This window comes from Centruroides vittatus, unplaced genomic scaffold (assembly GCF_030686945.1).
Source record: "Centruroides vittatus isolate TY-2023 unplaced genomic scaffold, ASM3068694v2 scaffold_1015, whole genome shotgun sequence".
Taxonomy (NCBI): domain Eukaryota; kingdom Metazoa; phylum Arthropoda; class Arachnida; order Scorpiones; family Buthidae; genus Centruroides; species Centruroides vittatus.
Window position 1 is genome coordinate 3515161 of NW_027122666.1, and position 27027 is coordinate 3542187.

The 27027-nt window shown below is 29.9% G+C and overlaps 1 protein-coding gene and 1 long non-coding RNA gene across 4 annotated transcripts in view; one reads left to right on the plus strand and one right to left on the minus strand.

Annotated features, from left to right (window-relative positions):
* The window catches only part of LOC136986207 (uncharacterized), a 129536-nt gene extending 125287 nt beyond the window's left edge, over nucleotides 1-4249 (plus strand). Inside the window, exon 3 of the long non-coding RNA XR_010882440.1 lies at nucleotides 4237-4249. This is a non-coding gene — a long non-coding RNA (uncharacterized lncRNA). The remainder of the gene's footprint in view (nucleotides 1-4236) is intronic.
* Nucleotides 1-27027, minus strand: part of LOC136986200 (protein qui-1-like) — a 94334-nt gene that overhangs the window by 8485 nt on the left and 58822 nt on the right. For all 3 annotated transcript variants that reach the window (XM_067283684.1, XM_067283682.1, XM_067283683.1), the window contains 17 exons: nucleotides 23373-23541; nucleotides 13975-14177; nucleotides 13697-13899; nucleotides 13469-13626; nucleotides 13315-13398; nucleotides 11978-12128; nucleotides 10808-10973; nucleotides 9927-10127; nucleotides 7779-8598; nucleotides 5203-5378; nucleotides 5041-5134; nucleotides 4843-4958; nucleotides 4424-4541; nucleotides 4094-4348; nucleotides 3308-3431; nucleotides 1872-2059; nucleotides 253-596 (listed from right to left, as the gene is read on the minus strand). In XM_067283684.1, coding sequence (XP_067139785.1) covers nucleotides 253-596; nucleotides 1872-2059; nucleotides 3308-3431; nucleotides 4094-4348; nucleotides 4424-4541; nucleotides 4843-4958; nucleotides 5041-5134; nucleotides 5203-5378; nucleotides 7779-8598; nucleotides 9927-10127; nucleotides 10808-10973; nucleotides 11978-12128; nucleotides 13315-13398; nucleotides 13469-13626; nucleotides 13697-13899; nucleotides 13975-14177; nucleotides 23373-23484 — 3513 coding nt within the window. In that variant the 5' untranslated portion in view covers nucleotides 23485-23541. The remainder of the gene's footprint in view (nucleotides 1-252; nucleotides 597-1871; nucleotides 2060-3307; nucleotides 3432-4093; nucleotides 4349-4423; nucleotides 4542-4842; nucleotides 4959-5040; nucleotides 5135-5202; nucleotides 5379-7778; nucleotides 8599-9926; nucleotides 10128-10807; nucleotides 10974-11977; nucleotides 12129-13314; nucleotides 13399-13468; nucleotides 13627-13696; nucleotides 13900-13974; nucleotides 14178-23372; nucleotides 23542-27027) is intronic.

A 27027-nucleotide genomic window follows, 5' to 3' on the forward strand; every position in this document is an offset into this window, starting at 1 on the left:
TAAAGTATAACTTATTATTTTATAATTAAATATCTATGTTATACATGTATAGGCCCTATCTTAACGCGAATAACCTTAGTTGCAACGTTTAAAATTCGCATCAAATCCGATAAATTTGTATTGATATTCGATAATTTTGTGTTGAATTTCACTCACGAAACTTCGACACTCGTTTACACAAAAGTTTCACTCGTTCAAGCGCTTCAAAAATCGATTATTTTCAGAAATGATTTACTCAGTTTATATTCTTACCTGCATCCCAGAAATGGGATCCGAATGGCCAATTAATGTCTGCAATAGAGTGGCAGAGTGAATGTCATATATGTAACACTTGCCATCACTAGTGCCAACCCCGCATCTGCAGCTATCTTTAGCGAAACATAATCTAGTAACTGATCCAGTATAACCTTGCAGACAATGGACATCGGATCCGGTGGTCAAAGATCTGACGTGTACGGTATTGTCTTTACAGTTCAGCAGAAGAAAAGTGCTGTCATTCGAAATGTCCATCAAGCAGATGGATGAAGTCAAATAAATTGTGTTCAGCAGACTGAAGTCTTCCAAACTCGAGATACATACTGTACAGTCTGATGAACCTAATCAATTAAAATACAACAGTTTAAAATATAGAAATTGTGTAGAATTTCGAGACAAAGAATTATATTTATTTATTTATTTATTAAAATTATAATTAAATTATTTTTTTTCTAATTATGTTTTGAGTTAACGTTTCTTACAATGGAAAAAAAGCTGCAGTTCTTTAATAATTTCTGAAGAGAGATTTAATTAATGAGATGGATTTTTTTATTTATTTTTTCCCTTTGTATCAAAAAAAGAAAAAAAAACTTTCTGAAATTAAAGATAATTAGCCAAGTTTTGTATCATTACTTTCTTTTACTGAAATTATCAATCTTTCGACGTCTTCCATTTCAATAAGTAGTCATATACTCGCTTCTGTGGCGATAAGAATGAGCAGGAAGTAAAGAAATTAAATTTAATATAAAAATATCTTTAATTTCAGTAAAGTTATTAATTATGTAAATTATTTAATAATTTTACTCATAAGAATTTAATAAAATGAAGTTTAATTAAGAAGTTTTTTGCTTAAATCCTCGCAAAAAATCAAATTTCTTTAACATATTTCACTTTAGATCAGGTACTCATCATATATCAAGTAAGTACGAATGTCTCACAACAGTTAAATTACAATTAAACTTTGAAATCTATCGCAATTATCAGTTGATTTATTGTTCTAGCAAACTGTAACTCACAATTATATTCAATCATTAGTTAAATTTGCACACTTTCAGCGAGTTTCAATTAAGCTAGACATTTTCAGTTAATTTTCAGTTAAGTTTAGCAATTTTAAGTTACGTTATATTGTTTCAATTAGGTTAAACACTCCGTTAAATCGAAACTTATTAAACTAAAACACATTCACTTATTTAATTAACATTAAATCACTTGACTTCTCACTAAAGTTAAATGTGTTTTATCGAGTCAATTCTCAGTTAATTCTTAATTAAATTAAAATATATGAAGTTAAATCTATAACTTCGACACAGTTAACCTAAATATATATGAATAATAGTTTTAAATTGCAGTGTAAGGAGCCTTAAAAGGGACGGCCATAAATTGCGCGGAAGTTTTTGAACCACTTTTGGCCCACGCTCTCTCTATTGTATATGATGTACTTTTTTCGATTCCCTCCTCCCTCTATTAAACTGTGCACGTAACTAATAGACGGCTCCCTTAATAGCTATACAGCGTATCGGCGGTATTATACAGCGTTTTGCTGGTTATAAAAGTTGAAAAATACTTTATAGGCAATTACTTGAGCAGAATTGGTAATGGAATTTTTATTTACGAACCAGTAGCGAAAATATCATCGCCATTATTGACTGCAATGCAATTGATGACACCTCGATGATTCTCCAGTCTTTGTACTAGTTGACCAGTATCCAATCTGGCTACAATCACCACTCCAACTTCGGAGCCACTCAATATCAATGTTTCGGAATTTGTAGTGGTCACACACAATACACCCGCAATATGATGACTGGAAAAAAATTTATTATTTAAGGTAATATAAAAAAAGACATGCCCGGATTCATATTACTAATCAAATAAAAGGATTTCTGATTTGGCTATAATTTGGCTACTTAAATATACAAAATACTATGCAATTTGGCCTAATGATATGCGATTTAGTCGCCATCTTGTGTGAGATTTGATAATTATAATTAAATAAATTGTTTTGAATATTCTGGAAGAAAAGTGTAAGACTCGAACCTCAACCTTCTTCTTAACGTGCAGGAGTAGTAAAGCAGACTCTGCGATATTTTCTTCCAGAATATTCGAAATTATTTATTTAATTATAATTATTAAATTTCATACAAGATGGCGATTTTATTGGATTTCTTTAGGTCAAATTACATGGTAAATATATATGTAATTAGCCAAAATATAGCCAAATAATAAATACGCTTTATTAAATGAGTTTTCAGGAGTTAAACTGTATAAAAGTCATATTACTATTATATATATATATTATTTTTTTTTAATTAAATTGTTATCATCATTATAATAGCAGCTAAATGAGTAATTAAATATTTTTTTTTACTTTGTTTACATTGTTATTATTATTTTCTTCTTTTTGTAAAACTCATTTTTACCAGCAAAATAAGCGTTTTATCATTTTATAATAACTAAAAATATATAGTTTTTATAACAATATCTCATAACAGATAGCGCCACAAACAATTTTATTTCTTCATTATGATTAATAATATAAGAGTTATTTTTTATTTTTTTTTTATAGATAAAACTCTCATAACAGCCAGGAAAGTTACGCAACTAGTTGCTAGATTTTTTGATTTGACTATCGTTTAAATATAGAATAATAAATCTAATATTATTTATTTAAAACTTTTATAAATCATTAATGATTTTTATTGTAAAAAATCGAATTATTTGATTAAGAAGTAAAGCTTGATTAAGAAAGTAAAGCCTAAAAGTTTTATTTTATTTTATTTTTTAATGTAATCCTAAAGTTAGAAGTAACACATTCAGTCACGAATTCGATCGTTTGTCCTACATAACTCTTACCAATTGGTCTACCAGTTACTACTATAGTAACATTTATTTAATCTAGAAAATGTCACGTTCGCGTGTTAGACACAATTCGAAATATTGTTTGCTCACAAAAATACATAGAAAATTCCTTTCCGACTAAAAACAGAAAATTGTATCTTTATAACTAAATGTGTGATATAATTTACATTTAAATAAATATTTAATGAAATACCTAAGTCGCTGTTTCATTTTCCCGCTGCATGCTTCCCATACGATAACATTAGTGTCCTCGGATCCACTAACTAACCATCTTCCTGATACGGTCATGTGTATGCACGTAATTTCATCTTTGTGACCTGTAACAAGAAAATTGAACGAATGAAAGAATACTGCTGCAATTTATTCGCAATTCTAGAGTAATTCTACGAACGGAGACATTTCTTCTCCTTTAATTATATAAAAGCCAGCGCATTATGTAGTAAATGTCAGCGAGTTAGTAAATTATCAAACTGCAACTGTTTGTCTTCATTAACAATCTACTTGATGCGTTAATGTTCACAATGGAGATTTAATTCATTTTGTTCCTACGTCATCAAACATTGTACTTTCCTTTTTAATGAAAAATGTAATACATTATTCTTTCCACTTAAAAAAAAAGTTGAAAATCCTGTTATAAAAAAGCGTTTAGGGAATAGTTAAGTTTGTCTTTACATGAAAATAGTCATTTTGTTTAAATGAATGTTTAATTTGTAGTAACTTTTTAATTTAATAACTCGAATGAATAATTTAAATTCTATTTTTTAATTCAACGGGATCGAATTTTATGCTGTTCAGCTAAGTAACAAACTTTATTATTATTACTTTTTTAATAATTAAAAATTCAACGAGTGGATACGACGTTAGAAGACAAACTATATAAATAGTAAATCGCGATCTACGCATGTTCCTGCAACGTTTCTCATTAAAAAAACATCCAAATTCATGGGACATATCACCAGATAGTACCGTCCAATCGAACCTGTCAGTGATCGAACACTCTCCTTCGATGGGATGTGGTACATGTGTATATCTTGTCCGTGACTGCAAAATAAGTGCTGACTATCGGGTGTGGTCACCATATGGTCAATAGGATGAGGACACGTCATCACGGTAACTTGTGAGGGGAGCGTGAGAGATAACCAAGAGTTTTTTGGAACCAATAAAGGATTTTTTATATTATTACACCACTCCAAAGCATTGCTAACTAATCCTTCCAATACTGGTGATGATTTATCTGAAATAAAGAATGTTTTTTTTTATAAGATAAAAATTAAGTTTTACTAAATTGAAAAAAAAGAAAAGGATTTACCTGCGTATGGCTTTAACCAATTCATAATTTCGGTTGCTAATTGTTGTGGATCTTGACTCAGTACATCCACAGATTGTTTAGTTAAAGTATATAACAGTTCCACTTCCCAGTCTAAAAACTAAAAATGGAAAATAATCAGATTATTTTTAAAAAAAATAGTTAAATATTTATCAATAACGAATTTATATACAAACAAAATTAAAAATAGGGAGTTTAATTCCAGAATAAAATTAAACTCCTTACATGATAACTCTCAAGAACATCTGACTACATTGTGTTTTCTATGGTGCTGATATTCTATTATTTTCTTTAATCTCTAAAACACGCTCGAATTGAAAACCCCTCTAAGTGCAAAATTAATTTCCTTTAAATGTAAAAATAATAATAATACTTCGACATCTACAACTTCTCTTCCTTACCTTGCACCTCACGAGTTCAAGGATACTTCTTACATAACTGATTGAAGAACCCTTGGTAGCGGAAAATAGGAAATCAAAATTGCAAATTGCATCCTGTTTGAGTTTCTGCAAGTCGCCTGTCAGAAGAAAAACAAGTTACTGTAACGAAATCACTAAAAGTAAAGACAAAAAAAAAGAAAGAAAACTAAATACACGAACCACATTGAAGTAGATGGAACCACAATTCATCCAATTCTCGAAGAATATCCGATTGATCGTCTTTAGATTTTGTTGTACCACTTACTGATTGTTCCTAAAATTAGACTTTAAATTTAATTATAATTTTAATTCGTTAAAGGATAAGGAACTTTTCTAAATCACCTTTTTATCTTTCTCAGCAAGATAGCCTAAATGAAAAGCTTGAGCCAGATCGTTGTGACAGGAATAACGATCTTCCGGACGAGATAAGTATCTTTTTCTCACATTCTCTGCAATTGCTCGATGGCTCCATTGTAGATATGGTCTTCCGCCCACATAATATTCTTTTAGTAGCACCACTATATGTACATATTTTATTGTTTAGTATAAAAATAACAGTAGTTAAAATTAATCACAATTAGTAAGAAGAACCGAAACTGTAAATTATTTTCTTTAGATCGATTTTATTTTTATCAATGAAGATAGTAAAATTTTTAACAAATTAATTGGTTTCCCTGTTATAGATTAATTTGTTTTACACGTTCCTCTATTTTTCTAAAATTGAGATGTATTTTTACAAATTACTTCATTTCATTAAATAAAAAGCATCAATTTTAAAGAAATAAATGAATCTATTTCACGTTCAATGAATGAATCTATGTATTTCACGTTTAATTAATTAATGAATGTATTTCACGTTCAATCAATAAATGAATGTATTTCACGAATGGATTAATCTATTTCGCGTTATCAGTTAATCTATAAAAATATGAAAGAGTTATTGATCTTCTTTCGTAAATAAAGTCCAATTTTAAAAGAATTTAAAAGCTTATTATGCTCCTTTAACTTTTAAAAAATATCAGATGCATAAGGACATTTTTATTATTAAATTATTGTTTAGCGAATATTATTTGGTCTGCTAATAAGTACAGCTCTTCTTTACCATCCACTTCTACCTCTTTAGTATTCTCGTATTAGCTAATTAATGAAACGGCAGCTAATCAAATCAATCTATACCACCGAATCCTTAAAATTCTGTAGGAACCCATTCAATACACATTGCACCTCATTAATTTTTCTCTTCACGCTTCGATGACACGGCTTCATTCATTCGCAAACAACAGAAGAGAAAATAATTATTTTCTTCGTAGTTATCGAAATTTTTATGCATCAAAGATTATGGTGTTCACGAACTTCTTGAACAAAATTATGTATTTTTATAGTAATATTTAGGTCTAATAAAATATGAATAAAAGACGCTCTCCAAAGAGCCTAACTCAATAGAATTTGCCCAGAGATCCTTTTAAGGATCCCTCATAAAATATATTATTTAATAACTTATGAGACAAGTCTAGAACAAGAGAGAACTTTTAGCTGCCTTAAAGGGGACATTAATCTTGGATAATATTTTACAAGTAAGCCATTGTCTGTTATACATTGTCATTTGCGAAATTAGGGATTTTCGATTAATCACACGGCAAAAAATTGAAATTTAAACCTTTAAGCGCTTTCGACAAGCGCATTATCATGTAAATTAATGATCAGTACTGATATTAATTTTGTTTAATGTCTGTCACGTAATTATAAAGCAGTAGTATCGAAGTAAAGTAATTTTCTTAAGGATAACGGTTTATGTTATTGGAATTTTTCTTAGATTTATGAATAGATAAACTTCATATATTTACATAGTTTTCTATTCGTAATCTTATAAGCTAATTCACTAATTATGTGATAAATTTTAATTGTATAAGCTGTTTTATTTCACACGAATAATGTTAGAAATTAATTGTGATTATTTAATTTATCATAAAATGATTTAAAGTTTTATTTCATATTGTTTAATTAGTATTAGATTTTAATTACTTAGTGTTATGTAATTGTTGGTATGATTTGAAATGTGACTCAAATGAGGAGGATCGTGTAACGTTTATAATTTACAAATGATTATCGGAAGCATAATTTATTCAGATATTGACAGCCGGATGGTCGAGGAGGTTAAAATCAGTCTACAGCTCTGGGGGGAGTCGGGATTGAAATCCGGGCGAGCAACCCTTGGAATTTTTTATGGGGGGTCTGCAGTGATGCGTTATAGCTTTACGGGGCAAATTTGAATTAGGAGGTTCTCATGTACAGTGTTGACTTCAGACATTTTTCTCGGAAAAATTTTTTGAAGAAATATTTTCTTATAAAAAATTGTTTTGGGGAACTCTGTTGGTGGGGACCTCAAGCAATTGCCCTTTTTGCCCTTAGGATAACGCGCTACTGGAAGTCTGTCCGTATATGTCAAGCCGCCCCATTGTGGATCTAGCTAAATAGTGGGTATGATTAAGAACGCTCTCTTAGTGTCTTCAGAGCGTGTAGAGTGAGCAATTTTTTTAAAAAATCCGTTCATGTAGGAATAGTTATTTATTCTTACATTTCTCAGTCTGATTTTTTCCTGTTTTTACTTTGCCCGTATTTTCCTGAATTAATGATATTTTGCCATCAATTGGGAGCCAAATTCAGGTGCAAACCCTCTCGAATTTGGGAGGGTTGCTCCTCCGAACATATGCATGTTTATTTGTCAATTACTATATTTTTAACAAGTACACTTAATGCGAACTGCCTTAAAATTTAATCATTTTACATTCGTAACAGTTGCTTAATTTCTAAAACATGAATTAGGAAAATACTTAATGTTTAAATATTTATTTTATAATATAATTATAAGTTATTGTGATTAAGTTTAATATAAATCAAGATAAAATATCACAACTTACTCAACGACGATTTGATGCTTAGCCAATAAGAGGGAGAGAAACTATCATCATCCATAGAAGATAAAAGCTCAACGATTTCAGCTTCTCTTAATCCATAAGTAGTACAAGTTAAATAAGTAGCAACTTTAGTAATTAAAGCAACTCCGTAACAGTCTTCCATATCAATCAATATTCGAATAACTAACTCCTGTAGATTCGAAGGTACTTGTTCTTTCATGATATCTTTCCAAGATGGCCACTTTTTGATGTATTTGGACAACATGATGACATATAGCGGACACACAGACATTGTTGAAAAGCACTCTTTAATAATATCCCACTGTTCGTTTGTCAGATTATATTTAGAATCTCTGAGATTAGAGTGCAACATACTAAGCGCAGATTGGGCATTTAAGGGAGAAATCTGAACAAAATTATCTCCCGTGGAAATCCTAGGTTTAAGGAGTCTTAACACACTATCAGCTTCTTCACTGATAGTACACACTATATGGACATTAGAAGGTAAATTCCAAGGGAGCCAACCTAATATAGAAGACTGGTTACTAGGAGGGCATTTTAGTTCGTGCAGATCATCTAGGAGGATTACCAAATCACTCGTTGTTCTTTCCACTAATTTAAGGAGATCCTGAAACCAGATACTGAGTTTACCAAGCTCGTAACTGTGATGTTTGGGGCTTATATCGAAGTCGAAGACCAAGCTGATATGAAGACATAAATTTCGAAGAAGTTCTGAAGTGTAGTTTGAGCCCGGGCTTTGTCCTATAAGTCTTGCTATTCTAATGACATCAGTTCCTAACCACTCCATACAGTACATAAAGACCTAGAAAATAAATTAATTCAATATCAGTTGTTGTGCAGGGTGTTCAACTTGCTTTAAAGTTCTTTGTATGAGGTTTAGCAACACCAGCTGGAATGAAGGCAACCGGATGTGATCACTACACGTGACTTCATTGTGTGCTCAAGATACGATTTTTAATAGAGCCATGTATTAAGGCAAGTTCGTATATTCGCTGTCTTATTAATAAATTTGAATAGGAACCATCAGTAAAAAGTTCAATTTAGAAGTTAGTGAAGTTCGGGAAACAGATTCGATCTTAGACAAGAATCGCGTCAGAGGTCGGTGTTATCAGATGTAGTATAGGTTATTTAAGCAGCAATGACGCGATCTCCTGACAAGTCTGTAAGGAAATTAAGCCAGAAAACGAATATTTCTGTAAGTTCGGCCCATACTGCTTTGAGGAAAATACAGAAATCGTACCCACACTGAATTCAGCTTGGGTTCAGCTTGTAATTTCAGTATTTTCACGGACTAGCAGCTGTTAACTACGCAATAAACAGTTGAATATTTCGATGGTTTAAGAACAATATTGGAATTTTAGATTTACAGACGAGGCATGTTCCACCTTACTGGATATGTCAACAGTCGGAACCACTGCATAGTTTTACCAAATCTCTTCTATACAAAACCAAAAACAAAAAGCGTGTGGTTTGCTGTTTTCAAAGGACAAATAACAGGACCCTTGTTATTTCTACCCTGAATGCTGAAACCTATCAAGAAATCATCTAACAGTTCATTGCCTCGCTGAAAGAGAACGAGCGTGATGACTGGTCTCAGCAGAATGGTGCAACTTGTCACAATGATGCTCTACTAGAGACATTGCAGGAATGTTTTGATAAAAGTCTCATTTTTATATGACTGGGCTTTTTGATTTTTTTTTTTTTTTTTTTTTTTTTTTTTGTCAAGACGTTATCTGCACGAGAAACTCACACACACGCCTGAGAGATGGTAAAGGTTAACATGACCAATGCTATCACGAAAAGGATATTCCTACGAAAATACTAGGAACATGATGAAGCGTGTTGATAAATACATTAAAATGGATGGGCATCATTTCCAACATGCTATAAATACTCGCACATACTCGTAAGTAATGGCTACTGGTATGACTTTGCACTTAAACTATACAGATTGGTTCATGCTTAAGTTTTGTTAAAGATTACATAATTTTTGCTGGAGGATTTGAAATTTAATTAAATCATTATATAAATAAGTCATGCAAAGATATCAAAATCCTTTGAAATTACTAATGAAAAGAAAATCAATTTGTGTAAGAAGACATCAAAAGGCGAAGGAATTCAAACAGATACCTGAGAAAGAAGAGTAGATTTTCCGCATCCAGCCGGTCCACTGATGATTATTGGAGTGTGACGAATTCTATCATCTGTCATCATTAATTGTCGGATCTGAATCAGTGGACCAAAGTCGCTGTCTAAGGACTGTGCAACTCCCAAAACTTGTAGGTTCCCTCGACAATTGCACAAATGAGCTTGGGATTCATTCGAAACTTCCTGTAATGAATGAAAGTTCTGTAAATGCAGTAAATTCCTTTGGAAACTATCGTCTTTCCTATTTACGTATTATCTTTTCTAATTGTTATAGTTAATTCAAGCTTCCTCTAGTTATTTCAAATGTAATTAACGAACTAAACAATATATTACATAACATAATTAATGTATTAATTATCTTAAGTACAATACAGTACTTGAAGTTATGAATTTCGTACACGTTTCGGAAATTTTAAACAGTTCTGAGGAAGAAAGGTTGTAATTTAAATTATATAATCTGTAAATTGTAATTCTTTGGTGAATTAAACAAAATATAACGTAATTAAACAAACAAAATTAAAGCTACAAAAGATTTTAAGTGTACTTAAACTTAATATAAATACATAATATGTAAATAATTATCCAGCATTATTAATTGATAAGAGATTCAAAATTCTGATTTTTTCGTAATTTATTAATTTACAAGAATAAAAATAAATTAAAAATAAAATAAATGCGAGACTCCGCCATTAATCTTTAATCCTAAACGACACTGTGTCCATTTACGTAACTAGAGTATTTTAGAAAGGATTTTATGGTAAAATATATAAAGATAATCCTTAAGATTAAAATTTAATGAAGATATATAGGATATGAGATGTTAAAGTTGTATTTAAAATAAAAAAAACAGGAAAAACATTTACTTTAACAGTTTTTCTTAAATCTTCGGGGAATTCTTCCCAGTCAGGACTTGCCACAACATCAGATATCGAAGATTTTATACTCGACATAAATACATCAGAGAACTTTTCTAAATAAGAATTATGCTCTTCTGTGTTAGGGTCGATACCGGATTCGTGCCACGGAATACTGAAAATAGTCATACAATAGTTTAATTTTGAGAGGAAAGCTTTGTAAGGATCCATCTCTATTATTTAATGGTTTTATTATTCTTTTACAAGTAACGAGAATCACGTTAACATATGCTATATTATAATAGTTTTATACTTAAAAATTACAGAAAACGTTACTATATATTTAAATTAATAAAAAATTTAAAGAAAAGTGTAAGATAAAACCGATATTCGCTCATAAGAAGCGACGCGATTATTGATTAAAAACGAAAATAATTTCTTTCAATTTTCTGTGCAACGCCATTCATTTTAGTGACTTTAAAACACCTCCCAAATAACAATTCCCATTAAAATCCGCCAAGCACAAACCGGGATTCAAACCCGTGATGTCGCCTCAATTTGGTAACTTAAAAACAACCCTAAACAGCCCATCAGATCAACGGGCGAGTGGATAAAACTACCAGCGGCAGTTCCCATAAAAAAAACTATTCCCTCGGCAGAACCCAAACCAAAAATTAAACCCCCCCAAACAAAAATCCTCATTAAAACCCACGCTGAAAGCGAGATTCGAACCCGTGATCTCGCGAAATAGAAACAACCCCTTAACACACGTGTCCGCCAGATCGATTCTTAAACTCTTTTATTACTTCAAACACAAAATTCGATTATATAATTATATATATAATATATAAATACATTATCCGAATTATGGAATATCGATTATCAGGTAATTTACATAAAGGTAAACGTAGCAACAGATGCTGCAAATTTTAAAACGATATTTATAACACAGCTCATTAATCCCAACAAATAAATTTTCCACCGAAATTTCTGAATTAATGATCATAAGTTTGCATTACATAAATCTCAACTAAATCCACATTACAAATTAGACGACATTAAAATGGCGGTTTCGCTACTGACAGAATGCAATAAATTTTCGTAAACATGATAAAATTCCATCTCATCTATCAACTATGGCGACAGAATCGGATATTGATATCATAGTCGGATTCAAACCTGAAATAGTAGACGTTTTTGCGATTGATAGACAGCACTATATCTTCTAGAAATTCTCTACATCCGGAAGAACATTCTTCTTCTAAGTTTCCGTCGCTCTGATTGGTTACGTCTATATAATTTTGAGCAGCAGCATCATCCAAATTAATATCTAAAAAAATAAATCGAATTTAATTATAATGTATTCTATTCGGTAAACATGATAAAACGTGAAGAGATTGACATTTTATATTCCCGTTTTAATGATTTATAACTATAAAACTCGATATAGCGCCAATCAATTCTGGTGAACGTAACTTATCTCTGATAAATGTAAGATTTTTGCATTAAAATGGACGTAATCATCAAATCTAGTGAGAAAATCTCATTATTATAAATAATTTTTAGTGTTTACATTCTTCGGTTTAGCGTCACCCTCGTTTTACCGCCGATTTCAGAGATGAACGAATTGTGGCTTATTAACTGTACTGTACATTTACATTATTTTTATACATTATGTAAATATATATACTTTCTGTGTCTCTTATATTTTTATATATAATAACATCAGGGCCGTCGAGAGTTTGCATGGGGCCCGGATTTAGAGGATGCCTCGTACGTCCTTTAGCGGGCCCCATTTTTATTTTTGTAAACAAAGAAATACGTAATATGTTTATTAATAAAAAGCAACTTAAACAACTTTATTTTTAATTAGTAAAAATTACATTAATTTATAGGGATAGAAATCTACCGACTCTGCAGCTAGGGACTTTTCTCCGGCCCAGAGGAAAAACCCTAGCTCCTCCCTCTCGAGGGCCCTGCATAAAATTTTGAAGATATTGGTCTGTAAATACCTTACATAAAAGAATTTTACATTTTAATCCACTTTAAAAACTGTTTCTTTTTAAATAATATTTTACCTATTTCCTCACAAGTGTCTTATTTACATTTTCTTTCTTTGCTCCCTTTTTTATCATTTTCCTCATCCCAAACCTTTATATCAAATCGTATATATTTTTACACTTTAAACTTAAATCACATTTTTATTCTATTCACAATTTCCAATTTTAAATCCTCACTTTATCTCATTCCCTCCCATTCCTTGGGACTATTCACGTAAACTCTATTCACCCATTCTTCCTCACGTCTTATTGACTTCCTTACCAAATCTACCTCACTTTCCATCCCATTCATCATTTTTCTCACCTCATTTCTTTTCGTATCCCATTCAATTTTCTTCAACTTATTTCATATATCTGTAAAGCTTATCCTTCAAAGCAGAAAGGAAAAGAATTTCTTCCTCTCCTGCCTACCTATAAACTACAGCAATAGCAACAAAAACACAACATAAACAATACCTTCTAACTGGCGCACGATACAAATAATCCTTTCGGGTGCAGTTTTCGATAACTTGAGGGCATATTTCATGTGGCTGTGAACACCTGCAAACAGAAATCTGTTACATAAAGTATCCCGAATACCCTTGTAAATCTGTCAGTCTTTTTTAATTACCAGAAATTAATTTGTGCTGGCAGCAATCGTCCTTTAGTTGACCCTCTTTCAAGGCTATTCTGGTTCCATAACTCAGGATCTTCACTAATTTCTCGTGTTCCTCCAACCATTCGTGGATTTGTTGTTCGTATACTAACCTTGTACAATCTTCCGGTTTTCTGATACATTAATGTTTATTAAATCTAATTAAATAATTATTTGAGGAGATTAAATTGCTAAAATTATTACCTCAATCGGAATTTTTTATATTTACTAGAAACAGGTTGAATGACGTAAGCGGGAGGAACTAAATTTAAATTCTCTTTGTACCATTGGTCTAACAGAGTGACGTCGAGTCCGGCTTCGATTACCGCCGTTCTGATTGGACGAAATTCATTTGAATCGATCTGGTTAGGCAGTATGTAAGGTTTATACTTGTTACCCACGAGACACTATAACGTTTTAAAGATATTTAATGAATAAATAATGTTTTTTTTAACCTCTTTTTAACGGATTTTTCGACTCACCACTAAAAAGCATCCCACTGAAACGTTATGCCCATCTTCGATCTCGTTTAACTGGTGAGCAAATGCTATTGAATCTAATGTAGAATCAATGTCATTTTCGTATTGTGCATCCAAAATTTCGATATCAATACCAAAGCTATTGCATTGACGCTGAAGTTCTGGAATTAATACTTCTTGAATACGTTTCCGTTCGTGTTCAAAATCTAAAAAAAATTATAAAAATTAGTATTAAATGCTCATTAAGTCAAGTTTTTTTTACGCGTAAACCATCAAATTAATTCAATTTTTAAGCATTTTTGTGAATTTTTACTCACAAAAATCTATTTAAAAATTTAAAACGAAAAATACTGTATTAAATTAAAATATTTTATTTAAACTGCTTAAACCAGTACAGAAGTTTATTATCAACACTATATTTATGACACTTGCAATGGCAAATTTTGTATGATTTATTTATTTAATAATGCTTTAAACAAGAGAAAAAAATATAAACATTTTATTATGTAAAATATTGTAAAAAATTTAACGAAGAGGCTTGTTTGCAATAGTTATAATATATATATATATTTATTTACATTTAAAGAAAGGAAGAACGACAGAAAACAAATTGGAAAGAATGAGATTTCAGAGATAAATCGATAAAATAAAATTTAAACTTTTTATATCATGCATAATTTTGTTTTTATTTTAAAAAAATCAAGAATAAATATCATGAATTAAACATTTGAAAAGATGAATAAAAGTATTATATATTATATTTATAAAAAATATATTAAATATATTCGAAAAATGAGGAGAAAAATAGTCTTTAGAGAAAATTCCGAAGGGAACGTCAATCAAAGAATCGAACATTTTCGATTTTTTTTTCCTTCAGGAACTCTACTTCTGAAGGCCATTCAATGCTTAAAATCAAAATAAAATTCGAATTAAATTTATACATTTTTAAGTAATTTTTTAACGGAAATTATAAAGTTTAGACTGTTGACAAGTAACACGGTTATAACTGACGTCTTATTAATTAGTTGACAAATGTCTCTGTCTGTCTGTCATATCAATTCATCCAATGCACGATGAATGGTGATGAGTTATATTAAGAGTTAATCCAATTTCCTAGTTGTATCTGCTCTAACAATAAACTGAATGTTATCTATTTTATTCATAATTTTATTATTTATTACATTTGATAATAATAAACGATTTTATGCGTTGTTTACGTTAAAAAGTAATAAAAAAAAAAAACTGAAGAAATTATATTATAGGAAAGTGTATAAATATATAACTAAACATTAAAATTTTTCTTTTATTTTACTCTATGTAATTGCACTATTACTTACGTAATTATATTTTAATTTAGACCTCGATATAGCGCTTCCCTAAATAGTGCCAGTCTCGTAAAGCATCAATGAATGAATAGGAAGGATCCTTCAGTTTTTATGAATTACTAAATTGTTTTCGAAAATGACGTGGCTTACAAACTCGAATTTAAATATTTCTGTGGTTTTAATTGTTTAAAATGCCTCAGTTTAAAATGCACACCCGATTTAGTGTTAGTTTCAGGAGTGGCGCTAAATCGAATTTTTACTGTAATTATTTTTAAGATTTTCTTGTCTTTAGATTGCTTATAAAATATACTTTGTTTTGGTATTTTTAATTTAAATATTTTACTAATTTATTTAATTTTTAATTATTTTAATAATTTAACTTATTTATGGCTTTCCAATTCTTTCCATTATTAAATTAATTTGAATTTATATTATTCAGTATTTTCTGTAGAAATTTCATTAAAATACAATGAAATAAATGGAGAATTTTTCTACTTTATTTTCTCCTTTATTTTTCCTGTTTTATTTTATTTTCTTTTACCAAATATTTAATTCTGATTTATAAATATTTAATTTCTTCTTTCAAATATCTAATTCTTTGTTTATTTTACTTTGATTTTTTCATATTTTATATGAAGTATTAAAATTGTATTAAACTTAAACAAGCTTATAATATTAATATGAATTTTTTAAAAAGTGTAGGATTAATCTTACTGGGAAAAATATTATTTTAAAAAAATAAATTTCCAAATATCTCTTTTAGATATTAAAATTAAATTTATTGAAATCATTTTAGCATAAATTTTTCCATTACGGAATTTAACTGAACAATAATTTTAGATATTTCTTCAATGGTACAGTGAATATAAGCCGTTTATTCATTAAAATAATATAAAGTTATAGCAGTTTATATATATATATGTTTTTGTTTAAAAATTAAACTTTTAAGCACTTAGACTTAAAAATTATTTAATATTTAACAGATTTAGCGCAGTTGTACTTTTTTTCTTAAGCACTTTTCTTCATTTTAAAGATTTAAATTTCGATCTCTGAGATGAAAGATGCGGAAAAAAATGCATATTAAAATGGGATATTCACGTCTAGGAGTGCAAATTTTATTGATTTGTCTCTCTCTCCTTCCAAATTACCAAGGCAGATTTAAGAAAGGTTAGTAACGTTTCATCTACTGGAGTCATGGAAAGAGGATGTAGATAAAGAAAGATTTTTACCAGACTCCCGGATGCAATACGTTATTACCGATGCAGTTCGTTTGTTCTCGCTTTAATAGAGTTGTACAGTAGCGTACGAGGTCACGAGAGACAAATTTAAATGGCGTAATTAAAGATTGAAGGCCCTAAAGTCAAATTTTCCGTGAAACTCGAACGATTACGTGGTTTCAAAATTGCTTGGTAGATTCTGTCTGATGAGGAACTTAAAGAATAGGATCGAGTGATGTTATTGCAAGTACTGTTCATTAAAATAAATTGGGATAAGTCTCCAGACGTATCTAATGTTAAGGAATTAGGAACGAAGTGATGACTTTGCTCGCTTCACGCCATCAATTGGGGTGGAGCAAGATAAGCTTTGACTTATGTTCACTCTACTACTCTAAAAATGTGGGCTATATCCAAATAGATGTGGCATCGATTGGACACAATCCAGGAACGAGTTGCTTAACTTTCCCGGCAACATTTAAAACTGCATGTGTGGCGCCATATATTATTATATTTTATTAAAAATACTTTTTATATTTTTATCTATTATAGAATGACAAAAAGCTTAATTTTGAGGGTAGGAATGGGTTTTATAAAAAAATAAATTGTAAATGCTAATAACGAGTCAAATCAAATCGTCATTAAGTCCGACCCTATTGAAGATACACATGACCTCCCTTTATCTCCCCACTCCTTCAAACCTTTAACCTCTAAAATTTAACATCATCAATCCCCTAATAAACAAACCTCCCTGCAAAATTTCAGAAATTTTCGACAAAAAGCATAGGAGTTATTAAGCTTCAAAGGTGAACAAAATCGTACTTCCTCACACAGAAATTACCTCCGAATTTTTTTGAATTTCTTAATGTTTCAATATCCCCTGAGTCTAAAAATGGAGGTTAATTTTTGACCGATCGCCATACTTTCCCTCTGTTATTTATAACATCCGAAAAAGTAATAAGAACAACGAAGAATTTCCTTCAGTAGTCATAACGTTAACGAAATGTTTCCCAAATCAAAACATTTATACTCCATTTACATTAGAAAAAAAAGAAGTCATATTCGGAAGATAAACGAGTGACATAAATCTAGTTTTATAATAGGGAATATACAAGATAATAATTTATGTATGATATATGCTTTAAAATAAGATATACGATGTAGTGCAGCTGTCGTATTTCAATCGTATATGTGAAGCAACTGTCAAGTTTGAAATATGTTCAATCATGGTTGAGATAGTAAAGATGAAAAAAGATGCACTTTCTATAAGAAATAATAAAAAAAAAAACTAAAAAAATATCGAAGTGTCGCAGCTTTTTCTTATCGATCTAAGCCCAAAACCAATTTCGGTCTAGTTTCCTTTAGTTCTATTTTTAGATAACAGTTATACAGGTAAATTCAAGGTAAGTCGGATTTGTATGCTTGCAACTATGGCTTAAGATTTTGCAGCGTGTTAACAATGGCAGATTAACACCTTACGAGGTTCCTAGGCCCTTATATTCTTATATAATTTTACATAAACGTCTATAGAATCATTTAACAATTACAACAAGTGGATAAATTTTGAGGCCCCTAGATCCGAGGCCCTAGGCACGCCTCACGTGCCTAGTGGGCAATCTAAATGTTAGATACAGCAATTTAAAATATTAATGAGGTTTCCAACATGGTCAAATAAATTATCTGAGGATAATTTATTTGACCTCTCGGGGTGGTTATTATTGAAAATTTATTATTATTATTATTATTATTATTAAAAATGGTTATTATTAAAAATTTTTGAAGGTCACTTGGAAGTCAGTGAACAAATATTATAACAATATATTTTTATTTCATTCTATTTGTAATTTATTCATATTTTGGATACGTGTAGAAAGGGGTGGACAATTTAAATCCAATTTTGGAAAGGGATCGACGAGCAAAACAGGTTGGGAACCACTAAGTTTACCTTCCAAATTATTATTTTTAACAAAATTTTAACATTTTAAATGTTCATTAATAAATTTATTTGCTACATCTTTAGATGGATAAGACCTTTCAAACTGTTAAGAAATATTAATAGTTATAAATCATTTAAACTCTGAAGTAAACTTTTATTTTACAGGTGATAATCATTAATTTCTCTTACTACTTTTAATGAATTTAACTCCTAAAGTAATTAAATGTTAAGTAGAATTTATGTATAATCATAAACATAATCCATTATCCCATGACATTATCAACAAGAATTTCTCATCCGAAACTCCTTTAACATAATTTAAATTTTAAAAAATAGTTTTTAAGGTAATTTTTTTCCTTGCGTTTTTTAATATAGATAAAGAATTTCCTATCTAAATATTAATTAAATAAATTTTTAAACTTTAAATTTAAAACAAAATGTATTGATTTTGCATTAATCTACATTCAGATTAAATTATTGTAAACTTTAAAGATCGAATACTTGCAAAATATAGAAGAAAAAAATCAATTTTTAAAAAGTTTTAATTAGTTTATTTATTTTTTAAAAATAATTTATCAAACTTGCAGAAACTTAAGAAATTCCTGGTACTTAAATAGACATCAAGATTGAACTAACGTTACTCTAGTATATATTAATCAATAAAATGTTTGATAATCATAGCAGCAGATGGCCACTTAAACAGCTTAGAAAAGCAAAATAATGTAAATATTTCCTTTAAAAAGTACTTCTAATCGCTTAAAAAAACCATTAAAATTTTCCTTAAACTAGTTATTATTATTATATATTGGCAGGGAATTGTAAAAATTGGATAACTTGTACGTGTATGGATAGACAAAAGCTTTCTTTCAACAAAAATTGATCTATGTTTTTAAGGAGGTTCGGTATAACGAGATTTTTTGAAATTTATTCCATATTTTATATCACGGAGAAGGGGAAAAAAATGCATTCGGAGTATCAAAATCTAACCATATCCGGTTCGAGTTTGAAGTGAACTTTACGATTGCATCTAGTTTTGGATATTCTTTCACAAGTTTTTCAAATTCGGATAGAGAAGATGATAGTAAATTCTTAGAAAGCCATTCAGAAGTTGGTTTTACGTTTCTAATATCTTGCAATTTTTTTCTTTTATTGAAACTTTCCATGTCTATACAGCTTACGGACAATGATATATGTAAGAAATTTTAATTGATTTTGGTATTAAAACGATTGTTTTAACAATATTAAAATCAAGAATTTAAGCTCGATTAGTTCAAATTCCAGGGCTGCAATTTTTAAAAATGTGTCTGTCCGTATGTCTGTCCTCTTTTAATCTCGAGAATGGTATTAGATATCTGAAATTCGAGACCAGATATAGAAAGATTAGGGACAGGAGGCCCCAATTTACTATATATATGAACTTCCGGTTTGGTCCGAGCTTCACGTTATTTTACGGAATTAGATAAATTACCAGCATGACTCCATTGGTAACAGAAAAAGTATGATGTGAAGGGGCAAGACAGCACTAAAATTGAGAGCATTATGACGAAAAATTGCAACCTGGCATTGTGTCGAAGTCACAATAAATAATTGCTCGTTAATTTTTACTTTCCCGGATGTTGTATACAGTACACTCAAACCTGTTTTTGTGCGGTCTTTTTTTGTGCGATTTTTTATACGTGCAATGTGTTTTGTGCAATATACCAATTTGATTGAAATATACCAATTTCATTGAAATTCATATACCGCACACAAAAAATCACACAAATAAAAAATCGCACAAAAATAGACCGCACAAAAACAGGTTTGAGTGTATAACAAAAAGAATGGCGATCGGTAAAAAATGACCCCTCCCCAAGATCATTTTTGGACTTAGGGGAGGTTGAAACGATGAGGAATGAAAAAATCTGGAGTTTTTTCTGTACGTATGGATTTTAGTGTGTGGGAGGGCACGATTTTGCTCACCCTCTTTGAAGCTTAATAACTCATGTGCCTTTTGTTCAAAATTTCTGAAATTTTCCAGGGAGATTTATGTATTATGCATTAATACTGTTAAATTTTGGTGGGTAAAGGTCGAAGATGTGGGGAGATAGAGAGTGGTCACGTGTCGTAGCTGGAGTGCGATCGGACTTAATGATTTTTACTCGTTATTATTATTATTTACAAATTTTTATAAAAGTTATCTTTACCCTTAAAATTAAGCTTTTTGCCATTTTATAATAATTAATAATATAAAAATTGTGTTTTAAAATGAAATTTCATAACAGATGGCACCACACGCAATTTTAACTTTTTTTACCGGGAAAGTTATGCAACTCGTTGCTTTTTTCCCTTAATATTTTGAAATGAGGAAGGCGCTAATTATTTATCTCATGGACTTATTTTGTGCGGAGATAAACGTAAATAATTGAAACATGTTACAGAAGAATCCTTGTTTAATTATGGGAAATATAAATATAAAAAGCTTTTTAATATGCTAAATGGTTTTTTAAGAACTTTTCCTACTAAAATGAAGAATTCGAGTTCGAATTTCATCTGGACATGGTATAATTCTAATAAGAGCATTGATTAAAGGAATCATGTCCGCTCGTAATGAGCAAAATTCGAAAGTTTGTGGATATAAAAGTTTTTCTTGTTTTTATAACGAAGATTGGTTGAAGGTAGGGCTTTCTGAACGATGAATGGTTGAAGGAAAGTAGGAGGAGATAGGCCATTTCTTCCCATTCCTCTCTTCTCATCAATTGTTGTAAGTAACCTTAGGTTCAACCAACTTTCTTTAAAATCTTTCGGATGTACTGTACAGTACAGTACAATTGTCCAGTAACGTAACAGGAAGGAGCCCAGGGGCCTTACCTTTGTAAATAAACAAGCTAAGGGAAAAAAATAAGTACTCTTCGTTCACTGCGTTAATGGTTATAGGAGTAAATATAGGTTTGCACGTTCTAATTTGGTCCTATTAATATCCGGTATTGTTACTCTCCTGCAATTGTCTATGACTAAATTAAAGAAAACGTAACGAATTTAGCCGAAAAACGATAATACATTTCGCAAATTATTTATAATAATTTTGAAAAGTATAAATGTTCAAGAATCTTTCTTATTACTCTATTTAAATTTAAATTAACCAATCACTTTCGAGTCAATTATTCTCTTTCTCTCTTATTATTACGCAAGTAGATTCTCTCTTCTTATTGGTCTATTAAAATTTAAACTAATCAATCACTGAAGAGTAAGTTATTTTTTAAATAATAGATATATTTTTACTGTTATATTATAATAAAATGAGCAATTTTAAAATAATTTTAACCTTACGACAAAGACATGTTTTATGTTGTATTTAAAATATTTTATCAACTGAAAGGGGATTTTTTCTATGTTTATTTATTTATAGAGCGTACTACGCGCTTCTGATCGATAAACTGTTTGATGAATACACTTAACCGGAAATCTGGTTAGACGTTTCAATCGATAACGATGTCACAAAATCTGTAATTGTTACTATTATAAGATTACGCTTAAATGTTATTAAACTTTTAACTTGTAACAGGTGACGGTTATTCAATATTACGTATGTAAATCAAGCATTCATTTACAATCCGAGTGGAAGAGCTAAACATGCTTATATTATAGACTTAAATACAGAAGGCCAGAAATCCTGAAAGCATAAAGACCCTAAAATTTAAATTTTTTTGCAAAAAGTCAGGTGTTTTTATTCATTTTAGTCATACTTTTCTACGCCTTTTAGAGAATATAGGGCCTATCTCACATCTCATATTCGCTATACATTTTTTCCTGATTTTCGGCAAGGATAGGGCCAATTTCACTCCTCTCATTTCCTATATTTTACATATAGAGGACTAAGAGGGGTAAAATGTATGTATTGAGGTACAGGTATGAATATTTGTATATCTACACATCTTTTAAAGAAATAACCAGTGACTAGTTACTCACGAACAGTATTTCTGTTGATCCATCATTTTTGCAATTTATAATTTATTTAAAGACTTTTTCATGAAATATTTTATGAAAGAGAAGGTAAATATTTTTAAATATCCATAGTAAATTTTAATTGGTTAATTTGAATTTAAATAAACCAATCAATGAAGATTAAGTTTTTTTGAAGAAATATTCGATTTTTTTCACAATAAAAATTAATTTTGATGTTTTGTAATGTTAAATTATTTAAGAAGAAACATTTTAATTGCATTCTGTATAAAACTTAATATTTGAAAAATGACTTTCTCGATTTTTATACCGCTGATTTACGGATGGAGGAGTTCGGTAGACGATTTTTAAAAACTTTTTCCTCTTTGAAATTTCGATACGAAAGCTTCTTTCTGCTTCCACGATCAATTTTCAAAGGTTCGTTCGGGTGAATAATCGCTATAACTCCACGCTTCTGGTATAACTGCTTAAGATGCAATTAAAAGAAGAAAAATAACAAACAAATCAATTCAGATTCAACTTAACTAATAATTTTCCAACTTTTAAACGTGTCTAAAACTTTATAACGTGAACATGGATATAAAATAAGATGATAAAATTTCAGGTTTTCCTTAGTTGCAACCCGCTTTTTCTACCGTTGGCAAGACAAATTATCGATCAAAAACAGATTTTTGTCAGTTCATTTAATTGTCACACCGCAAAAAAAAACATAAAAGAACGATAGAAAATTGCCGGAAGAAAATCTATAATCAGATAGTTACAAAGATTTCGAGAACCATTCAGTTTGCTGGATACTTCAACAACAGATTCAAACCCTCGGAGCAATTCACCAAAAATCCATTCTCTTTTACAGTAATTTTCTCCCTTATCACTTTTACGGTTTAATTTTTGCTGTTGCTACATTCCTTTAACCATCTCGACCGACGGTTGAATGAAGTTGTGAAGTGTTCGAGTCCCCTCCCTCTCCTCCACCCCCTTACCTACCAGATTTAGTAGATGTTACGAGAACCTTCAGAATCCTGGATGGAGGAACTGGAATACTCGTCAGGTTGCCATGGAAACTAGATTGCAATACATCATCCTGATAATAAGTCATATTGAGTACAGCAACGATGGTATGTTTTCTACATTAGGAAGGAAAGGTTGTGTTCATCTGAAAAAAAATAATAAATTATTAAAAATTTATTAGACTATGATGAAGTTATTTTTGAGGCTTTATCTCTTAAGTTATCTTTAATTTAATCTATATTTACAGATATAGTAACAGAGCAATCGTATTTTTATCAGAGGTATAAACATTTATCAATAGCAGATATTACTATTGGAATATAAACAAATTGCTGAATTTTACGTTTAGTTTTATTAAAATAGAAGAGTTTTCTGTGGGATTTTTATTAAACAATACATTGGGAAATTAAATGTAGCGTTTACAATAGGTACGAGTTTTGTCGAGCGAATATAACCTTTCATATAAGAGATGTAACTTTCATAATACCAGGTAATAACACTACAGCTTTTGCTTCGCCTCTTAACACTGTTTGTCTATTGTTACGATTGGATGTGAGAATCGTTTCTGAATCGATAAAACGACGAGAGAAATGGGAACGAAAGCACCTGGCAAAAAGGAATGGAATGTAACTCTAAAATCTTTAGAAATGTATAAAAGTCGGTAGTAAATTTACGTGAAATGTATTGTCTCTTGATGCTTACGTAAATGTTTTAAATTTTTGGGCCAATTTGTGATTTATATTCACTATTTAACTGTAGGTTAATCATGAATGTAACACAAAATCTTTAACGGGAGCAATGACAAGGTTGTAAACAAGTTAATTTATTCTTCAAGAATGCTGTTTGATTGCTCTGTTTTAAAACTAATTGAATAAAATTAAACATGAAAAATTACTCTATATATCAATAGCAATTTAAAAAAACATTAAATTTTGTTTAACATAACTTTATATTTTTTATTATTGAATACTTTTATTTAACTTGGTTTGTATGTCTTTAAATCTTGCAATTCAAATTTTATCCACTTCTAATTAAGATAGAAGGCTGAAACGTTGAGGACAGATTTAAGTCCTGTGACAATGCATTTTAACGATTTTGGGGGTGGTCCACCACACCATCTTTCCTATCCTGAAACCAGATAAACATAGCATATGTGTGTGTAGATGCACTGTAATGATGTATGTGGTAGGATGAGGACCCCTACCATACCCATCCTGAATCTCGAAAAACGTAATCAATAAAGCATTTTCTAATTTTTAAAAATAAATTTATATTATTTTCAAAAGTCATCTCTAATTATTTTGTACTTTTAAGCATGAGATATAAAGTTAACATGAAAAGAAAATTAGGTTTGATGTAATAATCCTATGCCATAATAACGTTTAGATGATTTATTCTTACATCTAAGCGACTTTAAATATAATTAACTTTATTTCGTGTTGAAAAGATGATAATTAAACATTTATTGAAATTAAAAATTAAGTAAATAAGCTTAATTTTAATCCTGTATTAAAGTTTCATATGAAGATTTCTAATTTATAAATCAATGGCACAATAGAAAATGGATCAGAAGGTCCACTACAAATGACTTTCTTTAGATTAATTCTTTTTTATTTAGAATTATAGAAATATAGAATATAATATCATTTTATATAAGATAAATCCTTAAAATATTTTATTATAATTATTTTTTCTTGCAAAAATAAAACATTTCCAAACTGAAACACGTGATAAAATGATAAATATGATACTTAAAAAGACACTTCAGAAGCATTTGTATCGTATCTTTTATCTGATAAATAATTTTATAATTTTTTTTTTAATTTAAAAATAAATCTTGAGTTCTTGAGCTATAAATTAATGTAGTCGAACCTCCAATAACGGCCATTTTCTCAGAAACCTTTCTCTTTGAAATGGATAATAAAATAACCTTCGAGTGACGGCCAGTTTTTATGTTCCCGTCAATGGCCGTTGTTCAGAGATTCGAGTGTACGTTAAATTGTTATATCAATATATAATTAACTATAGGCGCTTAATAAAGATTCTATAATTACTAAGATAATAGGTGTAAGTGTTTATGATGATATGAACACATTGGAGAACACTTTACGTTGACTTTCTAAACCTGTTATAGCTTTATATTATAAAACTATAGAATATGCACTAAATATAAGCCAGATTGATAGAATATCAATGCAGGAAATAATATATACAGTAGTACTGTACATCTAATACGCATAGAAACATCTGTATTATAGCTTTATTGATACCTAAATAAATCAGTTTAATATACAGTAAGTATATACTATATTGATCAAGCATATACTGTATATTAATATGTGCATACACAAGTTAGCTCTTCACTTACAGAAATAACGCACTTTGTACTTGCTTTAGACTCTATACATATAATGGCCACCTCCCAACGACGGCGGCCATCTTTCGACATAACCTCCAAATAACGGTCACTTCCACACAATAACCACTTCATATGCCAACAGTTAAAGTAAATTCGATATTTCTCTCGGCAACATATTCGTATAAAACCTTTATATTACGCGATCTTACCAAATTTCGTTTCAGTTTATGCTCTAAATTCCCATTCATAGCGTATCTAATTTTCTGCTTCGATTTTCCTACCAACCAGGACGAAATTAAAGTGGGAGATGGAATTCAAATTGGGGGGAGGGAAAGAGAGAAAAAAAGCATGTGACGAAAATTACCCAAACTGGCATTTGGAAGAGGAATTGTACTTATAGGAATATTCTGGGGATGAAAATGTGACGTCACAGCTCCAGGCAATTCGATAGTAATTTGGTTTTGGATACGCAAAAAGAAAAATAACGTTGACAATTGTGTCGTGATGGTACATCCAATTTGGGAGAGGAAAGAATAAATAAATAGATAAAAATAAAAATAAGAAAAAAAAGCAAAGGAATTGTTTCGCCCTTCCTATTATTTTATTCCTTCTGGAGATTAAGAATTCTGGAGACATTGATTATATTTTAGAATTTAGAATTAATTATTTTCTCTCTAACTGTTTTAAACTCATAAATGTAAGCAATAATCAAATTTAATATAAAGAATTGCTCGTTTTGTATGCATTTTGAAAAGAAACGTCGCTAAAAAGTGGTCGCCGTATAGAGGTGTCCGTTATTGGAGGTTTGACAGCAGTTATTAACTGTTTGTATTTTATAGCGGGAGATGTCAGAATGTAATTCAATTTTTATACTTATTTACATAAATTATGTAATTTTTATCATGTTTAAACTTCTGGGAATATTCTAGAATATCGTTGAAACTGATTAGAATAATCTGTAAAGGATATTTATACATTCGAGATGGAATATTAAAAGGGAAATTGCCAAATGGAAGTATGTCAAATATTGTAAAGGAGGATGTCAAATGTTTGAAACTTCCCTTTAATTTCCTTTTACAGTTCGAAATGTCTTTGTCGACATTCTTTTTATTATAAAAAAATAATAAAAGATTATTATATTTATTTAAAATTTAAAAAAATCTATAATGTGTTTCAATTTGTTTTATCGTTATAAGCTCTCGTATAAGGTTTAAAAATGTTATAAAATTCAAATAAAAATAAGAAAAACACAAATAATAAAATAAATTATAT